Genomic DNA, 18553 nt, shown 5'->3' on the forward strand with positions numbered 1-18553 from the left:
TGATAAAGAAATAACCATTCTTAACATCAATTATTTTTGAGCTGCTTCTTTATAAAATTGGAATTATAAAGAGTATTTTAATTCCGATTATATTAAGAAAAACAATGCTTCACATCTGGTGCAAGCTGCCTTTTATCTATTGCTGCGTCTTTGAGGGGAAAAAAAAAGGAAGCCAAACGTCAGGAACAAACTATCAGAGATCATAATTTGCATTAAACTCTGTCTCGTGCAAAAGGGTTTTATAAGATGCCGTATATCCGCAACTCTCAAGCTGGGAGAATCAAATATTAGTGTAACGATACCTTTTTAACAGCAACCTTTGCATATCTTGGCCATGATGAAGTGGATGATGAATGGAACTGAATCCGGAAAAATTTTCAAAACTCTATTAACATGTTGTGTGCTGGGTAAGTACGGCGCTAGTTATTCCTGTTTGTTGTGCGGTAGCTATCAAATTGCGTGATGAGTACAACTGAATCCCACAAAGAGAGCAAAACCTTTTTTAAAAGTTGTGCGCTAGTATAGTAACCAGCTAATTATATCTTGATTTTCCTTTTGCAAAACATTTATATCGATTTTTGAACGTCCTGTGAAGTTTGGCCGAAAGAAACTGTCAGTTGGCGGATATTGGTACTGTTGATTAAAACAAAACAAACCAGATTCTAAAGGTGTCCGCATTAAACTCTTAGTTCGTAATCGGAGAAGGATCTCTTACAAATTGGATTCCTGAAGCCTTTTAGATTTCATATAGTGCAAAGCAATTTAAGATCAAAAAGGACAGGCGAGACATTCATGCTGTGGTCATGTTGTTTACGTCATAGTTGTCTGCACAACAGCTTTAGTAGCCATATTTAGGATAACAGGAACACGATAACTTAGTTGCTATCGTTTTATACCACTATGACAAGATGTGAAAAGGGAAAAACGTGTCGACTTCAGATAGCTGCTGAACGTTGGACGTGCTTAGACAAGAGATCGAACTTAATCATCAGGGTCCACTTAAACTGGCGTTAGATGCAAAGTTTAACATTCGATCCGGTATTTGGAAAAAAATGGTTCAATTGGTGTACTTTTTCCTTTCTTATCGCAAATTAAAACACCATTGATATCCATGAATTTCGATAGCTGCTTTTCTGAATGAGCTGATGGGTTAAAGTGACGTGCACTCAGAGTCAAATAATTCAAACAACCCTTGAAATTGATTATTTTTACGAGTTAAAATTCAGCAATTGAACTCCTTACAGCCACACGGAGATTCTTTTTTTAATTTAAGTATAGTTCAAATAATAAATAAATTATTAGTCATGTTTAATGGATCACCCCGAAATGATACGATGGTGTTCCTCATTCTAGGGTCATGTTCAATGAATTCCAGCCTAAAGCTTTTCTGACAGCTTTCGGATGAGGCACTATTCAGATGCCCAAACTGTTAGAGCTTTCAAATTGTTGTTCAGTCATTAACACTCGGAGTAGATGATTGCCGAATGCTCGCCAAGTTGGACGTCATGGACAATTAAAACATACTTCTCTTTTAAATTATTCTCCTTTGTACCCGAAAGCAAACTTTATACTTATCTCATTGCTCTTCTTTTGTAAAAAAATCTATGGTGGAGGTTCCGCGGTCTGCTGATCCATAGTTTAGTAACACCCAATTGCAAGAATATGGAAAAATCCTCACTAAATTTTGGAGACCAACCCCTCAAGATTGAAATTGAGCAGAATTTTTATTTGAGCAGTCAGAATCGATACCTGATTGGTTCGCTTAATAAAGCATCGTCCGTTTCGAATTGTTGCGAGTTAAAACGAGACATTTTTTTTTAATAGCGCACCTTTTCATTGTTAAATGGTTTGGTTGCACTCCGAATTTCCCGTGTAAAAAAGTTTTTCGAAGGACATTCGCGAAGGTCTACTGTATCCTTAAAAATGTTTTCTACATGTGAAAAGTTTTGTTCAGCTGGTTGGTAAATTGTGGAGATGCTGCATTTTTTAAAATTTATCCTTCTGCAACCTAGAGAAGGTAATAAAAGTCATGGGTAGATGCCAAAAGGTATGTAGCAAATAATCTCCATTAGCAATAATCTAACTCGAGATCTAATAAACTCTTTCATTGTTTCAAATGTTATTCTTGAGATAATGATCAATTTTTTTGCTCGTTTTCTCTTCTACAGTCATCTTTCATTTGTTGATGGATTTGCCAGGAACAGGTGAGGCAGTGTAATTCCGATTTTAACATCTATGCACCTTAAAATGAACTGAAGATGAAAAAAGATAATATCTGATTGATTATCATAATAATTAGCCATAGACTTACAGACTTCCTGTTGGGATTACATCGGATTGTGACTCAAAACGTAAGTTGAAAAGCAAAACAAAAAAGTCGTAGAATAACGGTGCTATTACCCTGATCTCCCTTATTTCCAGTTTTGAAATCTTTCGCTTCAGTGATGTAGAGGGTTTGATGCCCATTGTTTGTTATTCAAATTAATAGTGTCAAAAAAAATACTTTCTCGTCTCCATCATTATCATTATCATTATCACAATTGTTATCATCAGTATACATTTTTTCGTTTATTTATTCATTCCTTTATTTTTTCTCATAGAGTGCCAAGCAACCTGTTTCAAAAACTCCTCTTACGTATTTTCGAAAAGTGCAGCAAGATGGAATTTCAACTGGTATGTCTGCTGGTACCAGGGAGGTTACTTAGTCTCCATCGAAACTGAAGAAGAATGGAAGTTTATCAGTAATGAGATTAAAAAGCGTGGTACTGGGAATACTAGTGCATGGCATATTGGTTTAAGGAAGAGAGACGGGAATTGGACTTGGGAGAGTGGACAACATCTGAATATTTCGAAATAGCGTGATTCTGAGCCCGAGGGTAACGACAATTGCGCGGAAATATCCGAGAATGGAAGCCTCTTTAATGGTATCTCTTGGGATGATGAAAATGCCTGCATTTGCGAGATGCCCGTAGGTAAGATCACATTCCAACCATAAAGTATATTATGTGCTGAGATATTAGAGTCTTGCACTTGTGTCGTGAAAATCTCTCTTGATTCTAAAAAGTAAAAATATTGTTCACAGAATATGCTCAGCTCACCTAACTTGTACGTGTAAGCGATAAATGAACTTTCATGCGCCTAATAGTGTTTGAACATAATATTCATAAAAATTTCCGGGACACATGTTTCAAGAAGCAATTTGATCACTCTAGAACTGTCCTTTTTTGCATCGCCTGCAGCTGGAAAAAGAGCGACCGAAATTGTACATTTCTCAACTTTTGTCGAGCGTGTTACGGTTGAAATAATCTAGCAAACGGAATTTTTCCGTGGCACAAATTAGAAGTGTTCACTGAGGTCGGTGAGTGTATGCATGCTGTTTTGAGCATAACATATCGAAGAATTTTTATTTTTTGTGTGTGCGTGCGTGGGTCTGTCTGTGTGTGTTTCTTTTACGAGTCAGTGATAAATGTTATTCAAAGCCGAGAGGTCCGTATTGGGTAATACCGTGCCCTGGGTCTTGATAACCGGCACTTAGGACAGAGTGCACAGCTTTTCCCAATACGGACCGACCTAGGCTGGTGAATAACAGTTTTTTTTTTCTCTTAAACTCAACGAAATGTTTTTAAAAACAACCCTAATGATTTAGGGTTATAATTAAGGCAAGATCCTCCATGAACTGAACAAATTTTGAGCGAGTGAATGGTAGTTGAAACAGACTGAGGTAATACAAATTGAAGAGAGGCTTGACCGAAATATTTTTAGTGTAGGGAACAAGATGATTTAAAAGGCTTCCATAGAATTTTTTAAACATTTTATTTTAACAAGTAACTGTGACAATCTGACACCTGTCAATTAGAGATTGCGTAAGACAAAAGCGCATCCACGCCTTAAAACGACATCAACAACAACAGCAACGGCGCTCAGCTCAGCGAGGAACTAATTTATTATTCAAAAACTCAACTTCCAAAATTACATGAATTCATAGATAATCTTAGCTGATGTGAAGTTAACCAATTCAGAAAAGCAGGTCAGAGATTGCAGATGTCGGAGCGAAGAAAGATGTATTGTATTAATTTACACTAAAAAACATAATGTTAGAAAAAAGGAATCAGTGAAAGAATAAGTCACGTTTTTTATCTCATTCATTTTTCTCCTTTATTGTGATTGTGATCATAATATTATTATGTTATCATCATTATTATAATTATCATTTTGTTTATCGTCATCGTGATAATTAGTATCTTTGTCTTCATCTTTATCATGTTGTAGAATGCCCAAATATAACTTTTAAAAACTCTCGGTACATAATTTCGGTGGATGGATGGTACTGGCACCTGAACAGAGATATCTGCCAGAGTCAAGGAGGGGACCTAGTTTCCATTGAAACCGAAGAAGAATGGAATTTCATCAATAACGAGATTCAAAGGCGGAATACTTCCAGCTGTAAAAATAAATGGAGTATTGGTTTAATGAAAGAGGACGGTAATTGGACCTGGGTGAGTGGGAGACCGCTGAATGCTTCCAAATTGATACGAGGGGAGCCAATTAGTGAACACGACGTTGGTTTCATGTACAAGCGGTTCAGTAATGACGAACGAGGCGTGTTTGGTGGTGTTAATAGGGAAATTTGGACAAACCAGCATGCTTATATTTGTGAGATTTCCAATGGTGAGTTAACTTCTCGTTGTTTTTTTTTCTTTAATGTTCTTTTGAGTAAACTAAAAGGCTCTAGAGGCGCTGAAGCGTAACAAAAACATTCTTTCCTAACATTTGTGATACTCACGACAGAATATATATATATATATATACTCTGAAAGTCAGGATCAAGTTTACACTTACCTTTGCTTAAATGAAAATATGTTTTAAACAATCTCAATGAACGTTTTAACGATATAGATGTCTAACTTTTAACATTGTGAGCGGAGGAAAGTTACAGACGGTTCTGTTACTATCACTATTACGAGTAACAGCAGTTACGAAACTGATAGTGAATTCCAATTGCAAAGAATCATCAGTCCAATTGCTTTGCTAGTTGATAACGCGTGATAATGTGAATTGCGATATCTTTTGTGTGCTAGTGACTCATGTCAGCTAAGATACATGCCGATTATCGTTTTATAAAACAAATACAGAAGACTTGCCGACTTATTTGTTCTTCGCAAAGGGGAATCACTTTTACGTTTATTGCATACTATTTTAATATCCAATCGTTTGAACTGTAACGTTGTAGGGGCTAATTTCAATGCAACGCAAAATGTGCGGTGAACATGATAAACTGACCATCCTGCATCTAATTCGAATATTGCGAGCACTTCGATCGACCTAGCAACCACTATTCTGCACCGAGGTTAGTAAGGGTTGCCTCAGTTCTCATAATTATGTTACCACGGGGCGTAGATACATTCTTTTGTTTTAAAAATAGTCAAAACTGAGTTGGAATTTAATTCATATTCTGCTCACCGAAAAGATAAACATAGACATGCGAAGCATGCAAGAACTATTATTTTGGTTGGGAGTGTTGAGATTGGACACTTGGTGTTGTTAACGCTTTCAGTTTTATAACGGAAAAAAAGCATAACTTTTAAAATAGCGAAAATATCACTTTACTTTACCCAAAAAGAAAGAAAAATAAAACCTAAATTATCTGAAATCACACTATTATGGTCTATTGTCTCTATTGTCTAAGAACCTTCAAGAAAAAATAAAATGCATCGGTGCCATGCTTACCGTTGTCTCCTTCGCCGTTGTCAGTAACATTCAGTTCCATGTGAATTTTTTGGTATTGGATAATGCGGTTCGAATAAGTGATAAAATGCAAGTTGTTTACAAGGAAATAACTCGTGATGGAGAAAAGTCTAATGAGGCATAATTGAATTTGATCGGTGGAATACACTTCAAACAACAGAATACGGGACAAGTTATTAAAATATTGTCTTTTTCAGCTACTAGGGAAAACTCGCCATCGCCATCGCCATCGCCATCGCCATCGCCATCGCCATCGCCATCGCCATCGCCATCGCCATCGCCATCGCCATCGCCGTCGCCGTCGCCGTCGCCGTCCCCGTCGCCGTCGCCGTCGCCCTCACCATCGCTTTCGCCATTACTGTCACTGTCGCCATCGCCATCCCCATCGCCGTCGCCGTCGCCGTCGCCGTCGCCGTCGCCGTCGCCGTCGCCGTCGCCGTCGCCGTCGCCGTCGCCGTCACCGTCGCCCTCGCTCTCGCCCTCGCCGTCGGCCTCGCCCTCGCCGTCGGCGTCGCCCTCGCCCTCGCCCTCGCCCTCGCCCTCGCCCTCGCCCTCGCCCTCGCCCTCGTCCTATTATTCGCCCTCGCCCTCGCCCTCGCCCTCGCCCTCGCCCTCGCCCTCGCCCTCGCCCTCGCCCTCGCCCTCGCCCTCGCCCTCGCCCTCGCCCTCGCCCTCGCCCTCGCCCTCGCCCTCGCCCTCGCCCTCGCCCTCGCCCTCGCCCTCGCCCTCGCCCTCGCCCTCGCCCTCGCCCTCGCCCTCGCCCTCGCCCTCGCCCTCGCCCTCGCCCTCGCCCTCGCCCTCGCCCTCGCCCTCGCCCTCGCCCTCGCCCTCGCCCTCGCCCTCGCCCTCGCCCTCGCCCTCGCCCTCGCCCTCGCCCTCGCCCTCGCCCTCGCCCTCGCCCTCGCCCTCGCCCTCGCCCTCGCCCTCGCCCTCGCCCTCGCCCTCGCCCTCGCCCTCGCCCTCGCCCTCGCCCTCGCCCTCGCCCTCGCCCTCGCCCTCGCCCTCGCCCTCGCCCTCGCCCTCGCCCTCGCCCTCGCCCTCGCCCTCGCCCTCGCCCTCGCCCTCGCCCTCGCCCTCGCCCTCGCCATCGCCATCGCCACCACAGCTCGCCGAAGAGGACGAAACAGTTCTGAAAATTATCACCTACGTCGGACTAAGCCTTTCCATCGTCGGGATCCTTTTAACATTAATACTTTATTCTTGCTTCACGTAAGTAATGTATTTGAATATCAGTAAGGTGATTCTTGACTTCCCTCAACTATGCTAGAGAGAAAAGAGATCTCAATGCAAATCTCCATGTCAATAAAAACACGCATGTCGGGTAACTCACTAATTCAAATTATATTCCATGCCCCATAAAGAGCGCTTGAACAACTCATGGTTTCATTGTTTATGAATTGCTTAGGGTTTAGTCATTTCCCTCGTGATACTTTCTTTTTTGTACTTTTTGGAGCTATTTACCGAGTTTTTTTCTTTCATTTGCTGTCAGAATTTTATTTGATTTCTTTGCCCATATTTTACTGTACGTTTTAATTAATTCAATTCTCTTCTTTATTGTGCTTAGTGTCTTTAGTGTATTGTTGTTATTGTTGTTGTTGCTTTTCTCTAATTCATTCTTTTTATTTTTACTATTATTACTATTTTTTTTACTATTTCATCAGAGATGTTGGTCAACCTCCCTCCCAAATTCGAATGAGTGTTTCTATGTCCCTTGGAGCTGGACAGATCATCTTCCTCGCCGGAATAAACGCCACGGAAAACAAAGTTAGTGGCCCCTTTTTCTATCCATGGAATGAATTTCCCCGTTGCACCGTAAATATCTTGTCGAAAGGAGCGTGATAAGAATACGAAAACTCTTTCTTTCCACAGGCTGCCTGTGTTACAATAGCAGCTCTGATGCAGTATTTCTTGATGGCTGCTTTCTGTTGGATGCTGATAGAGGGAATATTTCTCTACCTTTTCGTTGTGAAAGTTCACAACATCAACAGCAAGATGTATATGTATCACATCATCTCATGGGGTAAGTCCATTATTTCACAACATACTCTAGTGACTGTAACCATGCTTTCGGATCACCAAATATGATGTTGTCATTCAGCGAAGTTTTACGATTTCTTTCCTTTCTCTATGGGTAGGTCTTCCAGTGATCATGGTGGCCATGTCACTTGGCATCGCTGCTGGGAAAGAAGGGTTACAAAGCTACACGAGTGATAAATAGTAAGAAAAAAATTCAAGGGTTTCTTCTTACTCTTCTCCTTTTAATTTGTTGCATTTAATTGTTTGTTTTGTTTTTGCACATATTTTGAAATTGGCATAATTTCATTTGCTAAAAATTTGTGTTTCTTTCCTGTGTTTCACTTCTTCGAGTTTAGTTGCTGGCTTTCCTCGACTAACGACCTGATCTGGATATTCGTCGCATTTGTAGCTTTCATTGAAATTGTGAGTTTATGATACGTGTTGGTGATTGTGATTGTTTTACCAGGACTACTTGCTGCTAAAGATTTTTTTCTCTGCTCTTTAAAAAACGATTTAAATATTTATGATATGACCCCACACATTGTTAACCATTTTTCTTTTCCTATTTACTCACAACAAACTTTGGACGTAGCTGCTGTTTGCGAGGATGCTTGTCGATTTTAACCTATTGATGGCCTTTAACAGCGAGAAAAACCTGTTGAGACAGTGTATTTACAAGCATAAGATAGCTTCATAAATTATCCAACTTTTACTACATAGTATAAAGAAAAAAATTCCTTCCCCCTGTTGATGGTTTCTCACTGTTTCACATTGATATATAAAGATTTTTTTCGCGCAAGAATAACTAAAAAAAAATACATTGAACAGGAAGAAAGGAACAGGAAGAGTAGAAGATAGTAAATTGATATAATTTAACGCTAGGATTCACTTGACATAGTTCATTCAGTTTAGACACTTTAGTTCGCGATTTCTTTAGCTCATTGTCAGATAATCGAAGCTCATAATCTAGGTCCCCCGGTTGAGAGTTCTATTTCCTGTCAATGACTCTTTTATCCCAAGCTTGTTACCAAACTAGTAACGTCTCTGTCAAGGATCCTCTCCTGCTTTGGCTACTCGATAACCATATTTAGATAATCAATTTATTTCTATTGTATTCTTCAGCTCAACATCTTGATACTCATACGAGTCACAAGGGAGATGACCAATTTGTTGCAGCCAACAGGGGAAGACAACCATCTTCAGCAAATAAGGTAGGATTTACAACATAAAACTAAAACAATATAGCCTCCTGTGAGGCTATATTCCTCAAACTTCCTCTTTCATTAATCAGTCAGGCCTTACTATATCTAACGATGAAAATCCATTGTCGACGAAAGTTATGGAATATTTTTTCTTAATTCCTAGAATTGGCATCAAAGCAAGCGTGGTGATGATTCCCTTGCTGGGTGTCACGTGGCTATTTGGTCTCCTCTCGCCTGTACATAAAGCTTTCGCTTACATCTTCACCATACTTAACTCTGCTCAGGTCAGTGTTCGATGACATTTCTCAAAATCGTTCAATATCTATTTTGTTACTTTCTAACCAAGTGAGACACCGTTACAATGGTTATATGATATTTTTTGGAATTTTGAAAACAAAAAGCTGTTAACTATGCAAGAGAAGACAGACTTCTTTTTCCATTATAAGATATGCAATTTTCCTTCCTTCTTGGAAATCTTAATAGATATCTGACTAATTTATTTGCATATTGTAAAAATTAATGATCTTGAAATCATATTTATACTGCAGGGTTTCCTGATTTTCGCTCTACACTGTATGCGAAACACTCAGGTAAGAAAAAACATCAAACTGATTATTAACTTTTAGTATTTCGATAGATATCCGAGTACTAGTACTAAGAACCGTATTTCATATTGCTTGTCTACCTGCAGATCAAAGAGCGATTCAAAAGAAAAATGAATATCGTTTTTCCATCTTCTATAAAGAACAACTGTTCAAGGAAAAGCTCATGGGTCAATCCAAGTGAGGTTGGGGATATATGAGCAGTCGAATTGCAGTCTTTTGCTAAATTTGAATCGAAATCGCACTTAACTTAAATAAGTGGATATAGCCAACCGGAAAAGACAGTCAATTTCTTGGTACAAACACTTAGTTAACAGCGATTAGTCGGTTGCGATCGGTCTGAGTTACGATCTGCAGCTAAAAGAGGTCATCCCGTTCATCTTTGTTTAAGCACCCAACTAGTTGTAAACGTAACCTAACTTCTTCATGATTATAAGGTTATTCTCTCGGCAATCGGATAGATGCGGGCAAGATTCGACGACATAAACCAATCTATCAATTTAAATTTCTAATGGCTCAGTATGCTGACGACTGTCCTTCGAATAAGGTTACAGTCTGTTACAGACAAGGCGGGAATTTATGCCAGGAAATCATGGCTCGTTTTTCTTTAAAAAAAAAAAAGCTGTGTGTATTTATTTTTTGATTCTTGCACGCTAACTCTCTGCGCTTGCTGCATGACTATTTCATATTCGGCGTTTTACTTATTGAGTTAACAAATTTTTCATCAAACATTATTATTACTATTAACAATAAGCTACGGATAATAACTGAAAATATAAGTTTCTAGAAATTTCGAGAATGGCTATGTATTCCAAGGAACTTTCTAGAGCATTTTACTAGGTTTCGTAGTTATGATGTAACACTACCAATATAGTTATGTTGTAAGCTTCTAGAATTTTCTGGAATACTTTGTACATAAGGACTGAGTCGTGTAGCAGTAGTACTTATTGTTGTCGGGAGTGACTGATTTTTCAGAACGCTGTACCGAAAGAGAGCTACTGTGGAAGATTGTTAATTTAGGTGAACTTTGGAGACAACTGTGAGATTGTGTCAATACTGAGCTAAGATATAGTTTGTAGTGGGCTTCTTTAAGTTTATTTAAGGATAATTACTCTACTTCCTTTAAGAGTCGCTCATTGATAGGAATATTACAAGTTGTTTGATAAAGTAGTTAGGTTTGTTGATAAATAATGCTCTTTCTGTCGGTTAAATTGTACTGTAACAAATAATACTAATAGTATTACTGGCTGACATTCAAATTTGTTGCGTAATGAATAAGTAGATGAATACGTAAATGTTTCAATAAATAAACAAACAACTAATTTAGAAAGAACAGAAAAAAACCCTATGGCTGGATCTTTTGTGGATCAGTTACATTTAACCATTTTTTTTTTCACATTCCTAAAATAAGGAGTATCGTTGTGAATCAAAAATACAACGATTAATTTGGAATTAAATTGGGGCAATGTTAGGCGGAAATGGCATAAACCAAGAGGTTATAAACTATTCGGCATACATTATTAAAGAACGATTAAAGAACTTTTATGCAGCGTAGACTATTTAAAGGAAAAAGCTCAGCGACAGAAATGTGGAATATTTCCATGGGCCTGGTTTTCAAATATCACTACAGCGGAGACGTAACACTGAAGAGGAATTTCGACAAGCAAGAGAAGGAGTCGATTATGTAGATGTGTGTGACAGTTTGCAACAGTCTAGGTTACGTCAAACCCATTTTTAAACAAACATGAATGACGAAGCGTACGATTAAGACGGAAGAAGTAAAAATAAGAATTTTTCTGGACTATACAAGAAAATTTCTCTCGACACCGCTCAAATGCGATAGGTCAAAACGCTTCAAGCTTCGATTGACTAAATAGATCGCAGCTAACTCGGGAATATTCGAGAATAGACAATCAATTATTCCATGAGCGTGGAGAGATACTGGGAGAGTAGAATGTCTCGCCCACAGAGCACATCATTATGACCCAAGAGCGTCTCGCACAAAGAGCGTTTGACCTCACCGCTCCTTCTAAAATGTTGTAATTCGAACATTTGGACACAAAAGTGATGGTTTGCATGATAATAATGCGTGTTAATTGACACATGAGCGAGTTAGTCCATCAAAGTTAAAGGCGTACGAATTAAATAGACCCACCAACTGAAACGTATGGCATGTCATAGGCGAGATGAATAAATAATAATCATTTCCATTATTTTATGCATACGAACAGATGGCGTAATAGCTTTAGCTACCAGTCGATAAAAAGAAGTTTATTCGAGACAACTTTCATTTAGCAGAGCTCAAACAGAAACAATCATTTTAAAGTCAATTATTTTTGAGCTGCTTCTTTACAAAACTTCAACTACAAAAAGTGTCTTAATGCCGTGAGGTTTTTCGATTGTATTAAGAAAACAATGCTCCGCATCTGGTGCAAGTTGCTTTTTGTCTATTGGTCCGTCTTTGACAGAAAAATAAAAATGGAGACTAACGCCATGAATATGCAATCACAGATCATGATTTGCATCAAATTCAAACTCGTACCAAAGCGTTTTATGAGGACGTCGCAAACTCAAAACTCTCAAGCGGGGTGAATCAAATTTAAGTGCAGCGATAGATCCTAAGAGCAACCTTTGCTTATCTTGGGCATGATGAAGTAGATGATAAATGGAGCCGAATTCGGCAAAATTTTCAAAACCCTTTTAATATGTTCTGTGCTGGGTAAGTACGACACTAGTTATTCCCCTTTGTTCTGCTGCAGCTACGAAACTGTCGAAACTGACTTTCCAATTTATGAAATATTTATTTCCATTTTAAACCTACGGAACTCTGATAACAAAAGATACCAAACTCTACACATGTCCTTTCTAAACTATTTGTTAATCATTAAAGCACAAGTTTGGGATCTTTGTATTATCATTATAATCATTGTTATTAGTTTCTCGATATTAATCGCCTTCCGTATAATGCCAAATGATTGAATTGTGTGATGAGTACAACTAAATCCGGCAAAGTGTGCGAAACCTTTTTTAATAAGTTGTGCGCTAGGTAAGTACCACCTTAATTATATCTTGACTTTCCATTTGTGAAATTCAGCCAAACGAAACAGAGAGGTGGCGGTTATTTGGCACTGTTAATTAAAACAAAACAAAACAAAACAAAACAGACTCTAAAGATGTCTGCATTAAACTCTTAATTCTTAATCAGAGTAGGATCTCTTATAAACTGGATTCCTAAAGCCTATTAGATTCCATATAGTGCAAAGTAATGTTATTTGCGTCATGGTTGTCTGCACAACAGCTTTGGCAGCCATATTTAGGATGACAGGAACACAATAGCTTAGTTGCTATCGTTTTATGCCACCACTACGACAAGATGTCAAAAGGGAGATACGTCTCCTCTTCAGATAGGTGCTGAACGTTCGACGTGCTTAGACGAAAGATCGGATTAATTATCAGGGTCCACTTAAAATGGCCCGTTTAAAAATTCTGTCCGAAGGACGTTCGCGAGGGTCCACTGTATCCTTAAAAATGTTTCCCTCGTGTAACAAGTTTTGTTCAGCTGGTTGGTAAATTGCACAGATGCTGTACTTTATTTAAATTTCTCCGTCTGCTCCCTGAGGAAGGAAATAAAAATCATGGGTAGATGTTACAGGGCATATAGCAATTAAATGCATTAGTACTAGTCTAAATCGAAATCTAATAAACTTTTTCATCGTTTCAAATGTTGTTCTTGAGATAACAATCAATTTATTTGCTCATTTCCTCTTCTACATTCATCCTTCCTTTGTTGATGGATTTGCAAGGAACAGGTAGGGCAGTTTAATTCCAATTATAACATTCATGTACCTTAAAATGAACGGAAAAAAAGACAATATCTGACTGATTTCGCTAATAACCAGTCACAGACTTCGTGATCTAAAACGTGAGTTGGAAAGCAAAACAAAAAAGTCAAAGGATAACGGTGCCATTATTATGATTTCCCTGATTTCCACTTTTAAAACCTTGCCTAATTCTAATTTTTGTTTCAGTGACGTAAAGGGTTTTGTTGCTTATCGTTTGTTATTAAAATTAAATGTAAAAAAATACTTTCTCGAATCCATCATCAAACATGACTGTAAATATATGAAAATCATATATGTGCACTGCGGTTGAAGAAAAGAATATGGAAGCGATCCTCGCAGTTATGAACACTACTTGAGTAGTAGTGAATATAAGGCCTGAAAAATAAAACTAGCTCCCAGTTGGCATGTTAGCTCAGTTGGCATAGGTTGCACTGGTATCGGAGAGGTTATGGGTTTAAATTCCACATGTAACCGTTCATAAGTGCGAGGATTGTTTCTACATTCGTATCAGCATGATTGTTATCATCAGTATACATTTTTTCATTTATGTATTTATTCCTTTATTTTCTTTTTTCCTTTTCTTTCCTTCCCATAGAGTGCCAAGTAACCTGTTTCAAAAACTCCTCTTACATCTTGTCGAAAAGGGGAAGAGTTTGAGATATAAACAAGCATATCTGCTCCAGTCAGGGAGGCGACTTAGTCTCCATCGAAACTGAAGAAGAATGGCAGTTTATCAACCGTGAGATTCAAAAACGTGGTACTTGGACTACTGGTGCGTGGCACATTGGTTTAGAGAAGAAAGGCGAGGTTTGGACCTGGCTGACTGGAGAACGACTGAATATTTCGAAATGGCAAGTTTCTGAGCCAGATGATAATGACAGAAAGGCGGAAATATCCAAGAATGGAAGCATCTTTAATGGCATCTCTACGCTTAGTAGAGATGCCTTCATTTGCGAGACGCCCGGAGGTAAGATCACATTCCAACCATAAAGTATGTAATGAGGTGAAACATTAGAGTCTTGCACTTGTGTCATGAATATTGCTCTTGCTTCTTAGAAGTCAAAATATTGTTCACAGAATAAACTCAGCTCACCTAACTGGTACATCTGAGCGATGAATGAACTTTTAAGCGTGTATTAGTGGTTGAACATAACGACACGTGTTCCAAAAAAATTGATCACTCTAGAATTATTTGTTTTCGCATCGTCTGCAGCTGGAAAAACAGAGATCGAAATTGTTCGTTTCACCACTTTTATCGAGCGCGCTACGATTGGGACTGAATCAAACCAACAAGGCATGTTCACTTAGGTCAGTGAGTGTATGCATATTGTTTGAAACATTAAAAACCGAAGTATTTTTATTATCATCTGTGTTTGTTTGGATGTGCGTTTGTGTGTTTCTTGTATGAGGAGGGGGAGGGGGAGGGGGAGGGGGGGGAGGTGTCAGTTCAACGAGGAACTAATTTATTACTCGGAAATTCAACTACCAAAATTACATGAATTTACGGATAATCTTAGCCGATATGAAGTTAACCAATTCAAAAAAGTAGGTCAGAGATTGCGGACGCCGTAGTGAAGAAAGATCTATGGTATTAATTGACACCGATCAAACATAAACTGCAGATGTTATAAAAATGGGAATCAAAAAGAGAATAAGTTTAATATTATTTTGAGTAAACTAAAAGGCATCAGAAACGCTTAGGTGTACTAAAAACATTCTTTGCGAACGTTTGTGATACTCATGAGAGAATTTTCATAAACCTTCTGACAGCCAGGATCAAGTTTACCCTTACATTTGCGAATGAAATATGTTTGAAACAATCTCAGAGAACGTTTTCACGACAAACATGTCTAGTTTTAAACCTTGTAAGCACAGGAAAGGTGCAGATGGTTCTGTTTGTGTTGGTCTTTAACTCCGAATGAGCACAAACAAGAAACTCAACAAAACAGTTTTTAATCAAGTAAACAGATCAACCTCAACCAACTGACAAGAACGTCAACGCGACGTTTTTTCTGAAAACGCAATATTATATATCAGCAGTATTGGCCACTACTTCATAAATAACATCACACTGTTACTATCAGTATTACGAATAACAACAGTTATAAAACTTTCAGTTATCAGCTATTTTCATGTAGTTAATTTATCGATTGAACAAAATGATGGTGAATATCAACTGCAAAGAATCATCAGTCCAATTGCTTTGTTAGATAATAACGCGTGATGATGTGAAGTGCGTTATCTTTTGTGAAGAGTTTGTGACTCATGTCGGTTAAGATACATGTCAATAATCATTTTATAAAACAAATACAAAAGACCCGCAGACTCAATTGTTCTTCGCATAGGGGAATCAATTTTATGTTTATTGTATTCTATAATAATATCCGATCGTTTGAATTGTAAAGTTGTAGGGGGGCCTATTTCAATGCAATGCAGTGAACATAATAGCAAGCACTACTCTATAGCGAGTTTAGTAAGGGTTACCTCAGTTCTCATATGTCACCGGAGGGCGTGGAAACATTTTCTTGTTTACAAAATAGTCATTACTGTGTTGGAATTTAATTGATGTTCTGCTCACCGAAAAGATAAACATAGCCATGCGTAGCATCCAAGAGTTATTACTTTGGTTAGGAGACTTGAGATGGGACACTTCGTGTTCCTAACGCTTTCAGTTTTGTAACAGAAAAGGAGCATAACTTTTAAAGTAACGAAAATGTCGCACTACTTAACCTTAAGAGGAAGTAAAAAAATCTAATTTATCTGAGCTCACACTATTTGTGGTCTATTGTCTCTATTGTCTAAAAATCTCTAAGCAAAAACAAAATTCATCGGTGCCACGCCTACTGTTGTCTCCTTCGCAGCTGTTGTTTGGTCTCTCACTCACTGGGAATAGAGGGCGTTGCGTGACAAGACCAAAGAGATGCCAAATGCCGTTTCTTAGACAGAGAGAAAAATCAACATTATTCATATCCATAAAGGGGTAAGTTTCTAAAGAAACTGTGGTGCTGCGTCGGTGGGAGAGTATAGCAGGTAATTTAAACAACTGAGTTGAAAACGTAAATTAGCCACCGTAAAGGGTAAAAAAGCTGACGTTTCGATAGTTAGCCCTTCGTCACAGCGATTGGAGGAATTGTGGGTTGTGTGTGTGTTTATGCAGAAAGTGGAGCTACGCCATTAGTGGGATATGGTGACGAGAAAACAGGAATAAATTAGTTCAATGAGAAGCGCTCGTTGATTCCGTGGGGATTAAGGGTGCCGATTTGGAAGATAAATTTTTTGTTCTAGTGTTTTGCGGCTTTCCGAACTGCCTAGATGTAAGGAAAGGCCGCAGACTGCCATATGCTGTTAAGAATGATTAGGAAGATTAAAGTGTCTAGCGACTGGTCTGGATGCGTCCTTGTCATTTCTTTCCACGTCGCGAAGGTGTTCCCGAAATCGGTCACCTAGTCGTCTTCCTGTATCGCCGATGTATAACTTATCGCAATAAGTGCAAGTTACGCAGTAAATCACATTGGCGGAGGTACATGTAAAGTGATCAGTGATCTTAATGAAAGAACAAGTTTTGCAATGTGAGCGAGCGCATTTGAAAGTTCCAGATTGGTCATTGGTTTGAAATGAACTACTGACTAAAAAGTTGCCAATGTTTTTGTCACGTTTGAATGAAATAAGTGGGGTTGCGAAACGATAATGCCAGTCTCCGAATCGTTTTGGAAGAATTTAAAATTTTTAAGAATGATAGATTTAACTGCGTGGTTTTGAGGGTGAAATGTAAGAGTAAATGGAATGCGGTCAGTGTTTTCCCTCTCAGCCGTGGGTAGATGGAGTAGAGTTATGAAGCACGAAGAGAAAATCTAAGAAGACGAAAGAAGTCTAAGTCCAGCAATTACCTTTTGAAATCGTAGCTCTAAGATTCTTGAGAATCCGTCCTGTGATGCTACCCATGAAACCACGTAGCTCTTTACACTCACAAACCGGGGGGATAAACGGAACCTCGACGCACCCTTCCCCCCTTCCCATGTATCTTTTTCTAAAATGATTGTAATATACACTATCGTTAGCAGAGATGTTCTGCTGAAACATTAACGTGCAATTTTTGAGAAAAGTCAAAATATCAGGACTTACTGACTTTTCGGACCTGGTACAAGGTACTAAAGAGGGAAGGAAATCCCTGCTCGCCTTGACGTCGGTGAGTATCTCGCAAGATATATTTTTTTTGCGTTGGCTTCATGAAACATCTCAGATTGAACAGAACATGAATGCGTAGCGACAACGCTCTCCTCATGCCCGTCTCTCCTAGGTTGATCCTTACTTCCAGGATTTGTCCACGTTTTATCTTTCCTAGTTTTCCTTACTCCTCAAAAACCAGCTCTTCAAATTCGAGTTGCAAATGCCACCTTCTAAAACCGTTTTATTTCACATCTTGCATGTCACCCAATCGAGGGTCTCCATGTGGTTAACCGTTAGCCGTAGATCGGTCAAAAAAGCTGAACCCTTAGTCGTAGAAAAAATTAACCTTGAAAATCTTTCCTTCGTACACTGCGTTAGTTTGTGTAATTCTGGGTTATCTGAAGCAGAGAAATGGCCCCAACTTTAACCATCAGCCGTAAAAAGTTCTTCTTGGTCGGCCCTCCTCAGTTTTAAGAAAGTTTCGATTTTTTAACAGGCTTTTTAGTTAAGTGTGCAATCGTGAAAAAAAAATCAATATTTTCTACACTCGAGGAACCACAATGACCTAGGGTACCTCCCATGATGAGGATGCTTTCGATAAACAGATGAAAGCACCATCTCCCAAAGGGAAAGATAATTTCTTTTTTCTTGCTTCCGACGATTTTTGACAAAACATCATAACTGTCGCGTTACATGCAAAAGGAGCGCGTCGCGTGGCATCCAAAGACACGGCTACCAACGAAACTAGCAGTTAAAAAATCTGAAAATGTCGAGGTTTATATCTCATTTAATAACTCTCTCCAAGGAAATGGGCAAAAGTTGAGCGAATGAGACATAGGTGCGCTCCTGCTTCAAACGACAAGATGTGGCAAGACATCCTATCTGTCACATAACGTGCTAAAGAAGTGCGTCGCGTGAGATCCTGAAGAACGGCTGCCAATGATCGGTACTAGCAGTTATAGAGTCAGAAAATATCGCA

General features: G+C 39.0%; 2 protein-coding genes and 1 pseudogene across 4 annotated transcripts in view; 2 read left to right on the forward strand and 1 right to left on the reverse strand.

Annotated features, from left to right (window-relative positions):
* The window catches only part of LOC149051406 (uncharacterized), a 130610-nt pseudogene that overhangs the window by 104469 nt on the left and 7588 nt on the right, over positions 1-18553 (reverse strand). The window lies entirely within an intron of this gene.
* On the forward strand, positions 203-5724 carry LOC149051416 (CD209 antigen-like protein D). Of its 2 annotated transcripts, XM_089199531.1 has the most exons (4): positions 203-407; positions 2169-2204; positions 2601-2972; positions 4270-5724. In XM_089199531.1, the coding sequence occupies exons 1-3, from the start codon at positions 335-337 to the stop codon at positions 2855-2857; spliced, it is 366 nt and encodes a 121-aa protein (XP_089055657.1). In that variant the 5' UTR covers positions 203-334; the 3' UTR covers positions 2858-2972; positions 4270-5724. The 2 variants fall into 2 exon arrangements, with proteins under 2 accessions (XP_089055657.1, XP_089055653.1); XM_089199527.1 differs by lacking the exons at positions 203-407; positions 2169-2204 and having other exon boundaries at positions 2839-2972; positions 4270-4771.
* On the forward strand, positions 6708-11104 carry LOC149051417 (adhesion G protein-coupled receptor D1-like). The gene is made up of 9 exons (XM_089185003.1): positions 6708-6954; positions 7407-7509; positions 7615-7765; positions 7881-7962; positions 8118-8184; positions 8884-8972; positions 9127-9247; positions 9512-9553; positions 9655-11104. The coding sequence occupies exons 2-9, from the start codon at positions 7438-7440 to the stop codon at positions 9763-9765; spliced, it is 735 nt and encodes a 244-aa protein (XP_089041129.1). The 5' UTR covers positions 6708-6954; positions 7407-7437; the 3' UTR covers positions 9766-11104.

The sequence above is a fragment of the Pocillopora damicornis genome, chromosome 1 (assembly GCF_964200805.1).
Source record: "Pocillopora damicornis chromosome 1, jaPocDami1.2, whole genome shotgun sequence".
Taxonomy (NCBI): domain Eukaryota; kingdom Metazoa; phylum Cnidaria; class Anthozoa; order Scleractinia; family Pocilloporidae; genus Pocillopora; species Pocillopora damicornis.